The sequence below is a fragment of the Hipposideros armiger genome, unplaced genomic scaffold (assembly GCF_001890085.2).
Source record: "Hipposideros armiger isolate ML-2016 unplaced genomic scaffold, ASM189008v1 scaffold_228, whole genome shotgun sequence".
NCBI classification, from domain to species: domain Eukaryota; kingdom Metazoa; phylum Chordata; class Mammalia; order Chiroptera; family Hipposideridae; genus Hipposideros; species Hipposideros armiger.
Window position 1 is genome coordinate 2,365,854 of NW_017731578.1, and position 11,014 is coordinate 2,376,867.

General features: G+C 58.3%; 2 protein-coding genes across 4 annotated transcripts in view; both read right to left on the bottom strand.

The window, feature by feature from the left end:
* The window catches only part of LOC109389314 (actin-85C-like), a 38,762-nt gene extending 35,679 nt beyond the window's left edge, over positions 1-3,083 (bottom strand). For both annotated transcript variants that reach the window (XM_019654734.1, XM_019654732.1), the window contains exon 1: positions 2,999-3,083. The gene's annotated coding sequence lies outside the window, so the exon portion shown is untranslated. The remainder of the gene's footprint in view (positions 1-2,998) is intronic.
* DHCR7 (7-dehydrocholesterol reductase) overlaps positions 7-11,014 on the bottom strand; it is an 18,064-nt gene continuing 7,056 nt past the window's right edge. For both annotated transcript variants that reach the window (XM_019654730.1, XM_019654731.1), the window contains exons 3-9: positions 9,791-9,894; positions 8,998-9,220; positions 7,434-7,524; positions 5,797-6,010; positions 4,032-4,236; positions 2,999-3,130; positions 7-809 (exon numbers count right to left, since the gene is read on the bottom strand). In XM_019654730.1, coding sequence (XP_019510275.1) covers positions 345-809; positions 2,999-3,130; positions 4,032-4,236; positions 5,797-6,010; positions 7,434-7,524; positions 8,998-9,220; positions 9,791-9,888 — 1,428 coding nt within the window. In that variant the 5' untranslated portion in view covers positions 9,889-9,894 and the 3' untranslated portion in view covers positions 7-344. The remainder of the gene's footprint in view (positions 810-2,998; positions 3,131-4,031; positions 4,237-5,796; positions 6,011-7,433; positions 7,525-8,997; positions 9,221-9,790; positions 9,895-11,014) is intronic.

An 11,014-nucleotide genomic window follows, 5' to 3' on the forward strand; every position in this document is an offset into this window, starting at 1 on the left:
AGGCGTCCGCTCAGGCTGACAGCAGTCTGTCCGGGCAGCGTGGTCCCCAGTACAGAGGAGAAACGCTGTCATCAGTGGGCTGTGAAAGGGGACGAGGTCACCCTCACACGCTGAAGAGTGAAAACTGGTCATTTCTGCTGGTGACAAGGCAGCTGGTGTGGACGGGACGAGAGGAAAGGAAGCAGGTCCATGTTTACGAGACGCCTGCCAAGTGCCGGGCTCTTCCCATTTTTCAGATGAGGAAACTGAGGCTTCTGGCAAGTGGAACTGGAATGTCTGCCCCCACGGACCGGCACAGAATGCTCCTGATAGCCCCTGAGGGGGCTCCTCCCGGGAACCACCTGCTAGAAGATTCCGGGCAGCAGGCGGTAAGGCACGGCGGCGGTGTAGCGGCCCCAGTCGCTGCCGTACTTGCTGGCGCAGCGGTGCTCGTCCCGGAGGCAGCGGTGGGTCAGCAGGATGGTCATGTAGACGATGTAGAAGTAGGGCAGGAGGTGGCCCCCGCCGCAGGCCAGGCAGTACGCCAGGCTGCCCATCAGGTCGCCAGTGTAGTTGAGGTGGCGGGCCACCCCCCAGAAACCCGACACCAGCAGCTTGCTGTGGTGCTTCCGCCCGTCGGCTGACGTGTACGTGCACTCGATGGCCTTGGGCTTCCGGCCCCAGATCAGGCAGCGGCCGTCCGTGCGTCGGAATAGGTCCTTCTGGTGGTTGGCCACCCGGAAGATGTAGTAACCCGACAGGCCCAGCAGCAGGACACCCGCGGCGTGGAGCGTGGACAGCTGCACGGGGTGGTAGACCAGGTACAGGCCCTGTGGGCCGGAGGCAGAGGTCAGGCGCGGCCCCGGCCAGGCTTCGAGCTCTGGCTCTGCCCCTGACCAGCTGCCTACTTGTGGGTGCCAAGGTTTTCTCTTCTTTAAATAAAAGCACTGCCCTCAGAAGGCCGTTGTGGGGATGAAATGAGTAAATATACCAATGTATGTATCTACCTACCTACCTACCTACCTTCCTACCTGTCCATGTATCTACTTATCTACATGCACGTATATATATTATACAGAATGTAAAACACAGAATTACATATGATATTAAAAGTATATCGTAGTATAAAATACCGTTTCGATAGGTATTGTGAGGGTTAATTTTACGTGTCACCTGGGCTAGGCCACGGTACCCAGATGGTTGGTCAAACACCAGTTTCGCTCTTATGAAGGTGTTTTGGAGACGTAATCAGCATTTCCAATCAGGAGACGTGGAGGAAAGCAGACCACGCGCCACAGTGTGGGCGGGCCTCGTCTCACCAGCTGAAGGCCGTAAGAGAAAAAAAGACCAGCCTCCCTGGAACGAGAGTGTGTCGCACCAGCCCTCCCTTCAGACCCAGCGGCAATATCAACTGTTCCCTGGACCTCTAGCCAGCCATCTGCCCGGAACTTGGACTTGCCAGGACCACAGTCATAAACACACACACACACTACATAACATATATATACATAAAATCTATCGTTACTATTTTGCACGCCTTGAAAATGGAGTTCACAGAATCAGGGAACCAGTGAGTCTGCAACCAGCCAGGTGGAGAGATGGGGGCACAGGGCACCCCCGGAGGATCCAGCACAAGCACGGGAGCCCAGAACGACGGGGCTCAACCATGCTCCCTCTGCTGTGCTGTGACCCTGGCTTTGGGAAGCCACATGGGGATCAGGCAGCAAACCTCAGCCTGCATCATCACCACCTGTAGGACTGGCTCTAAGAACCACAAGCCCGCACAGCCCGGAGTCTGCCCACAGGGGTTCTCTCCATTCTTGTACAACCTGTTAAGGCAGGCATCCGGCCTGTGCTAACTAAACAGGTCCCTAGAACAAGCTCTCTCCTCGTTCCTAGGCCTCCTCAGTCACCGGTGAAACCAGCAGGTGGCACGTGGCCAGGCCCTCCAAGCGGGCACCTTACACAGGAGCCCAGCTCACCCCACAGATGAAAGCTGAGCTGCGCTCCTGGGAGCTGGGCGGGGCGGGGCGGGGCGCGAGCAGATGACGAGGCCTCTCTCATCTCAGAGTTCAGCTCAGGGCAGGAGCGAGGCAGCGGCCCAGCGCTCAAGCCCCTGGCTCTGGCTGGCGGCTCCCCGGCCAGCGTGGCCAGGCCTGCCTCAGCCTGCGCGGTGACGCACTTCCTCTCTGACCCCCTGCCCCACCCCCTCACTCAGCACACACCCTTCTCTCACCTCCCACCCCAGCACGGGTCCCACATCAACTGTTGCCCAACCGGTGTTGAGCTGTTCGTTCTCCAGCCTCCTGCCGCCCGTCACGCCCTGTGTCCCCAGCCACAAGGAACTGCGTCATGCTGTCCATGTCCTGCTCTGCTCCCCACATACCTCCCCTGACATGTGCTCTCACCCGTAAGACTCTGCACCGGCCTCTGCACTGGCCCCTCCACCTTTCTGGAATGTTCTTACCCCAGCCTATTCTGCTCAGCCCAGCTACGGCTGCCCCTGCAGCTGAGCTGGGGCGCCCCCTCCCCGTTCTGGGGGGCCTTTCCCACCAGCCGTGAGCTCCAGAGGGCAGGGCCCACCTGTCTCCTTCCCGCTGGCATCCAGGATAGACCCGGTGCCGCACAGACCCTTGTGAGGTATTTAAGGAGCAGACAAGGGTCAGAAAGACGCCCTCTTGACGGTTAGGCATTAAGGTTTGCATACGTAAGAATACAAACCTCCCTCCATCCACCAGTTCTCCCAAATCATTCCTTTTCCTCCAGTCCACTGCACACCAATTTCTCTAAGTGTAGCCAGGTCCCCCGCATTCCTATGTGGGAGCCCTGACCCCCAGGACCTCAGCATGTGGCTGTGTTTGGAAATCGGGGCTTTAAAGGGATGATTAAGGTGAAATGAGGTCACTGGGGTGGGGCCCTGATCCACTGTGACTGGGGGCCTCATAAGAGCTCAGGACACAGACACGCACAGAGGGACGACCCTGTGGGGACACAGGGAGGAGACGGCCCCGCTCCTCACCTGTAACGTGTAGAGGTACGGCAGCCAGACGCAGTCCCCCCAGCCCAAGTACCACCCGAAGTGGTCATGGCAGATGTCAATGGTTTTCAGGTACCAGGTTTCGTTCCAGAAGAAGTCCAGCACGTAGATGGCCTGCGAAACAGGAGCGGCCATGAGCACGGGCCGCGGCGGGGAGGGCCCGCTGGAAAACCTCACTCGCACAGTGGAGGTACCCGAGCTCCTTCGGTGACTTGCGCCGCTAGGCCGTTCCTCCACTTTCCACCCTGCCTGGGACACTAGGGGCGAGGGGGACGCAGACAGTCCTTGTCCTCAGAGTCTGTGGTCTGAGACAGCAAAGGAGGGCCCATAAATGATGATGGAAAGAGGGGTACCCCCGCAACATCTGGGAGCTGACGGACGCCCAGAGCTGTGGAGCTCGCAGCAGAGCGAGGTGGCCCCGGGTGGAAGGCTCGGAACAGCCCACGGGGGAGGGGGCCTCCACGCCACGGTGTATGCCAGCACGGAAGCCCTCTGCCACGGGCTGTGTGTCCCAGCATGTGCCCTGCCAGCGGCCCCTGCAGCGCCACACACATGTAACGTGACCGGCATGGCAGGTAATCGCTGTGCCCTGGGGGGTGGAGGAGACTAATACCCATTTATACAGATGGGACAAAGGTGACAATCAATCACGCTCCTCCCCCCCCCACGAGGCATCGCCCGAGACCCACAGGGATGGCGTGGGAAAACGCTCTAAGGCCCTCAGTCGTGAATGTGGCCAGGACGATGCACGGGGCCCTTCCAGAGATGTCAGAGCCGTGACGCCAGGACCAGGGACGTACTCGAGCTGTGAGCAGGCGTCCCTTGGCCAAGTCCCCCGGCCAGCGCAGTGCCTGGCACACACCAATGGGATTCGTTCACTACGTGCTCACCAGCCCGGGGCCCCAGACACGTGGGAAGGGGCCGACCCCCCTCTAAAAGCAGAGGATTAAGGTCTTTTGAAAACCACCCGGCTTTGGGGTTTTCCCAGCATCCCCACCTCCAGCCAGACGGCTACCTGCAGGACGTTGACCAGGACCATGGAGTTAGTCACGTGGCCATAGAGCTCCCGCTGCTTTGCGGCGAAGGACAGGTTGATGAGGGTCCAGGCGACGATCCCTGGGCGCCCATTGAAGAACAGCTTGAAGTCAAACCACTTCCCAATCCGCGGGTTAAACTCCACACCCATCATGTAATTGTAGAAGAAATTGCCCGTGAACTTCCTTAAAAACGTAAAGAAAAGATACGTTTAGTCGAGGAGCACAGCGCTCGCCCCGTGGCCTGGTCGGCAGCCTGGATACAGGCACTCAGCCCGGCCTCGGTGCCCAAGGCACAGGTGACCAGGGCAAGAGCTGGCGCGAGCCACAGAGGGCACGCCGCAGAGGGCGCAGCCGTCCTGCCCACTTCCCCGCGCACAGCCTGTCACTCCCTCTTCCACTCGGCTCCAGCTCAGCACGGACACCCTTAGAAAGCGGCGCTGAACCCGCTCACTCTGGTCCCGGGAAGGTGGGGACGCTGCCCCTGTGCTTAAGGCTTCCTTGGGCTGGCGCCCGCCCGGGTTTCTCTCCACCCGCCTTCAGGGTCCCTTGAGGCGCAGCACGGGCTCGGGCAACAGTGGCTTGGCTGGACCAAGATTTATCCTGCAGCCACACATGTGGTTTGAAGTGCGCTCACACGGCATTCACGCCTCCCGTGGGCAAGGGACATTATAAGTTAAGCCACGACAAGGAGTCAAAAAAAAAAAGCACCAGGCTTACAGCCAGGTGTCTGGCTCCAGGGCTCACATCTTCCCTTGAAAGACAAGTTTCTTAACCATTCATTGCCCTGGTTACCTGACCCCACAGCCCCCTCCAGGGGTGACCAGATAGCCCACGTGGAGGCCCTTGTTAGGTCTAACTTCCTGTACACACAAGGATTTCTGTGTTAATTAGAAAAACACTATCCTGTCCATTTCCTTCAAGAAAAGTAGACACAAGCAAAATATACCAAGTCTACAGCAGGCGTCACGATTGTCGAGCAGCGAAATTGACTTCCATGAGCCATAAACAAGCCTCATTGTCTGAGAATCACACAAGCTACGAAGCACCAGCATCCAGACATTTCCCAAGAGACGAGGTGCAAGAGTTAAAGGGAACACGCTCTGTTTTCATTTGGGTCCCAGACCCAAATGAAAAATGGAAGCACCCCAACAACAAGAATCTTGTCCACGCCTAAAGCCCCACGCCTACACCTGTCTACAGGAGGAACCCAACCAACGTGTGGGAAGGAGGAGAGCGGGAATGAAGGGAGGGAGGGAGGGGTGGATGGGTGGATGGGAGGATAGATGGGTAGACGATGGATGGATGACAACAACCCAACCCAGGCCCCCATGAGCGTGGCACCGCCAGCAGGACTCTCCCTGGGAAGCTGCTGCATTAAAGCTGCTGAAATAACAAGACTCCTAAGACTGTTGTGGCCACACTGATGTACCGGAAGGAGAGGTGCTGGGCTGCCTTTGCCGTCCCGGCCAGAAGTTGCCTGTCCCACCTCCCTGTTCCCACAACAGCCCCCCACGGGATGACTCTGCCACCAAAGGCCAACCTGACCACCTCCCACGGCACCCTTCCTAAGGCAGAAGCCACCCGGACAATGAGAAAAGATGCTCCTCTGAGTCAAGCAAGTTCCATCAAGCTCCTCCATCAAGGACTGTCATCCTCGGGGTCGCCCAGCTCCTAACCCCAAGGTCACAGAAAAGGAAAGGGGTGGACGCGCTCCCACTTTGCAGCAGCCGCTGCGGGGCGTACCGGTCTCTGGCGCTGGTGGGGAAGCAATAGCCCTTGACCATGGCGAAGGTGGAGACGGCGTAGCCCAGGACGTTGGCGCACCACAGCAGCGGGATCCAGTGGTCGAAGATGACGGTGGGCGAGAACCAGGACAGGAGGTGGGCGTTCGTGAACCAGAGCGCGTGTGTGATGAGCCACGCCTGCAGGCCGTTGATTTCATACTTGTTGACGACCCCTGCGGAGGAAAGATGCAAAAATCAAAGCGTGTTCCCGACCGTAACAGCAGCTGGCTCGGGCGCCACCTGTTTTCGGGGGCTCAGCTGCTCAGGCCCTTGTCGAGGGCACCCCGGCTCAAACCCAGAAAGCGGGTGAGCTTCTTCTACAAGTCTGGGTCAAAACGCCAGGCGTGCAGCTCACACTGCTAATCTAGGGACTAACTGCTTCTGCCAGCCGAGTCTGGGCAAAGGAAAGGGGCACAGCTGATGCCTTTGGTTCTGACTCTCCTGACCTGGCCATGAAACCGGCACTTAACGATAGACGTGGTGAGGTCTTAGATCACGGAGTCGAGAGATGGACGGGTAACTAAACATCAGTTACGACTAGATGGAGCCATGTTTCAGTCCCTTTGGTTGTCACGTAGCTTATGGTCAAAGGTCAAGCACGTTATTCATGTCCTGGAGGCCTGCCCGTAAAGCAAGCTCCAGAAAAAAATATTTAAAAGGACACCTTGCTCGAGATAACAGAAAAATGTAGCTAGTTAAGCAGACACAAAGGTCACATGACGTTTAGCTTCTGCCTTTTGTTTAAAGATAACGCCACTGGCGCGCGGTCATGAGATGTTCTGCAGGGTCTTGGCTCCTCCCCCGTTCAATCACCCGACCAGTCAGGAGGGCTCCAGCTAAGACAATACCAGGAACTAAATTAATCAGACAAAGAAAACCACTAATGCGCAGAAACTAACCAAACAGCTTCACCCGTGACCCTCAAAACCCGATTAAAAGCCATCAGGGAGCTGGGGTTTGAAGCCATAGCCTCCCGTTCTCCATGTTTGGTGCCCTGCAGATAAACGGCGCTGATTACTCTACCACAAACCTCGGCGCTCATGTGTGACAGGCCCTCGTTCGGTTCGGTCACAACCAGGGGCTCAGTAACCTTAGTTTGGGGCTGGGCTGCAGCAGGAATGCAGCAAGGAGGCCTTGGGGGGCTTGTCGGGGAGCCCTGGACCCCCCATAGGACCCGGACCAGGGCTCTCTATAAGCAGGGAAGGGGGAGCTTCCACCTGCTGGGGTCCCGGGTTCTCAGACGCTGTGGGGAACAAATGCATCAGGCAGCAGCTCCCTAACCAAGGCCGCTCCCCAGACGCCAGTGGGGACAGGCTCCATTAGCCCAGTTACAGCAACCGGACGTGGGGCCAGGGGCCATTCAGGTCCCTCTTTATGGAAGAACATGCTCTTCAACCTCGCGTCCAGGACAGTCCCAGGCTGCCCTCAGGTGTCACGAGGCCAGGCGCTTGGGAAGCTCCCCAGCACAACTCACGTGCCGGTAAGCAGGCTTTGGACAGAAGCACAGGGAAGGGCCGGACCGCAGGGATGAAGGGCAGGGCACAGCTGGCGGCAGGTGGGCGACAAGGGGCGGCCGCGGCTGGCCCGGGAGGTTACCTGCGGGAGTCACGGCGCCCTCCTGAACGCCTCCCACGTAGCCCGGCAGAAACTTATGGCAGAAGTCAGGAAGTGACACGTACAAAAGCACCTGAAACAGAGATTTTCAGCTCAATTACCGGTGGCCTGGAGGGCCCGGCTGTGAAGGCACAGCCTCGCTCTTATCAGCGGAGGTGACAGACGTGAAGACACCGATCAAATGCGAGAAGTCCGATTGTGCCCGGTTGCTTTTTCCAGAAGTCTGTAGCTGTGGGTGGGAGCTGCGGCCGCAGGCTGACTGTGGGCTTCGAAGAGATGCCCGGACAGAAGACCGGCAGTCTGAGCACCAAAGCCCTCTCCCCGTGGGGGCTCATTCATGCCCCTCAGAGGAGCCCCTGAGTCCTCCCCCCTCACTTTTTTGGGGCCATTTTAAAAAAAGTGAGGTACCATTCACATACCATAAAATGCATCCTTTTAAGGAGCACAATTCAGAGGTATCCAGCCCAGTCACAAGGCTGTACAACCATCACTACTTCCCAGTTCCAGAACCTTCTACCACCCCAAAAGGGAACCACGAACCCGTTAACAAGCCACTCCCCCTCCCCTCCCCCCAGCTCCTGACAACCACACGTCTGCTTTCTGTCTGCTTTCTGTCTCCACGGATTTGCCTGTTCTGGGCTTTTCATGTAAATGGAATCCTACTGGGTTTGTCCTTTTGTAACTGGTTTCTTTCGCTCAGCATAATGTCCTCAAGGTCCCCCGACATGGTATAAGAGCCCCATTCCTTTTTATGTCTGGATGACACTCTACCTTCTACTGCATGGATACAGCACACTTGTGTGTCGGGTCACCCATCAGTGGACACTTGGGTGGCTTCCACTTTTAGGCCACGGTGACTCTTGGCTCCTCATGGTCACTTTTTACCCAAAGGGACCAAGAGATCCGACATGAGAAGGATGAGGGCTCTGGGGAGAAACAGCTAACGAGGCCAGAGCCGACCTCCAGGGCAAGAAAGCCCCAGGGGTGCCTTCTCCCAGCTGTTTCCCTGGAAACTACCGGATTCAGATAATAAATAACAGGGTCACCGTGCAAACAACCCTTTCCTGGCCGGTGGGGTCTCAACAGAGCTGAGGACATCCTTGGCCAGGACCGGCCCCCAGCTGGGAGCACAGGCCTTGGCTTTGCCACCGAGTGTCCCCCTGGGGTGGGTGCCCCTTCCCACGGGCTGCCACAGGGTACGATCCTTGCTGTGGACAGGGCTGCCTGGGCGGCCGTGCCCTCCCCCCTCCCTTGGGTCTGGCTCCCCAAAGCTTGGCCTGAGCCTGCTGGTCCGGGCACCTCCGGAGCTGCGGGAGGCTCACTGTAGGTGCGACAGACACCGTGCTGCCACCAGCTGCAACCTGCCCTCCATCTGAGGAGGAGGCCAAGTCCACCTGGCTCCAGGTGCTGTGCTGCTGGGTCCCGGGAACGAGCCTGCCAAGCTGAGCCCGGACTCCATCTCCCAGACCAACGGCCAGGACCATGCTGGCAGGAGGGGACGCCCCGCACCCACTGCGCCCTGACCACGGCGGCCGCAAGGGCTGACCTGGAATGTGACCCACAAGGTGTAGAGCTGGGCCGCTTCCCTCGTCACGGATGGCGTCTTGGCCCAGATGTCTGAGAGTCGAGCACGCCCGCTGGCGAGGTCCAGCACCGGAGCGGTCAGCGAGCAGCTGTACTGGTCACACGCCATGATGAAGAAGTAGACGATGAAGGGTGCGAACAGCAGCAGGAAGAGGACGCTCGCCAAGGAAAACCAGTCCACCTCCCTGGAAGGGGCGGCAGACAGTCCCATCAGGCCCCGTGCCTCTGACCTCGCAAGCACGACGCTGAGCTGTGCATACGGGTCCCCTTGTCGAGCCGGCCAGCACCTCATGACAGAAGGTGCCACCTCTGAGGGCACAAGTCTCCCTGGTGCCAGGGGAACCACTTACCACACACTCTCGACCCAGGTCATCGGGAGGGTCATTGATCCGTGGGCCCCACAGGAAGCCCGGGCCCACAAGAGGCCGCAGTCAGGCCTTTTCTGACCCACAGGCCAGAGGATTCCGGCTGCGGGTCGTGGGGGACGCGCGTCCACGCCCCAGTCCCCATCGCTGAATGGCCCGGGAGAACCACGGCAGCAATGAACCACAGAGCTGCGGCACCAGCTGGCCCCTAAGCGCATGCTTAGCGTCTTTGTTTAATCCCTTCCTTTATAAAATGGGAAGCTGCTTACCTTTCATCAGTCTTGACAACGAAAAATTTTTACTAGGCCCCTGCAATCCCAAAGGCTGGCATCCCCTCACTAAGACCCCCCATCCCACCATTTCCAGGTGGGAAGGTGGACGAGATCTTACCAGGCACGGCCCCACTGGCCTTGAGTCGCGGTCCCGCCATTGGCCACGCTGCCTGGACTCTTGGTTTTGGGAGCGTTGGGCTGGTATTTCGCAGCCATCGGGCCCTGAGGGAAGGAGAGACACCCTGCTCAGGCAGTCCCAGGAAGAACGGACGCCACATCCACCGCGGCTCAGGGGCCCTGCTGGGCTGGCCTCCGTCGCTCACCTTCTCTCGACCTTGTCCCGCGCAGCAGATTCCTGGCAGGGGAGAGCCCACCACCCCGAGACCCTCTCCTGGAACCCGTGACAACTTCCCACCTGCCTTCCTGCGTCTGCTCCTGCTCGTCTCAATCCTCCTCCCAATGGCGGCCGAACTGCCCTTCTCGCCGCGTGGACCGGGCCATAGCGGCTCAGAGCCCTCTCCGGGTCTGCCCCCGCCTCCCCTCCGTGTTCTCCCCTCGTACCCTCTGCTCCAGGCACAGAACGATCTTTACCGAAACTGAATATGGCTCATCGTGTTCGTGACACCCACGACTCCTCGGCTGAGAACACGCTTTGCAGGCGCCCCCGTTTCGGTCTCATGGAAGCGATCTCGCCTCAACATGACGGTTCATGTTTCTGTTATTATGTGTCCTCTTTATTAGCAGCTATGGTTTCCGTGCACTCTTTCTCAGGATGCTCTAACAGAGCTGCCATGCACATCGACAATTTTCCCACGCGTTCTAACACAACCAGACGCGTCGGCTCCACTCTGCCTCCCCCTCAGCGACCCTTGTCCCAAGGATCGGGCCGGCCAGCCAGTCGACACAGCTCGCAGCCCAGGCGCCCTGCCAAGGCGCCCTACCTGCTACTTTACTTTCTTAATAACTCTTCTCACCATTTCCTTTATTACAAGTATCTCCTTTATTTCAGTGCACATCTGTCTGTCTGTCTGTCTGTCTGTGCCACTAGGATATAAGCTCCCCGAGGCCTGGAATCATGGGTCTTGGTCATCACTCTACTGCCAGGGCCTGGAGTGTCCGGTACATACAGGTGGTCAGCAAATGACCACTCTACAAGAAAAGGAGGAGGAACTGCACTTGTCTGTGTATCTACACTGCTCTAAACGGCTATAATATCGGGGAGCAGTGACACCCCCACTCCCGGAGCAAGTTCATAATTGTGAAGGTTCAAAATATCAGGGATGAAAAGGCGACAATCATAAAAACTTTCAGAGAAAACGCAGGATTAAGAATCATGCTAACA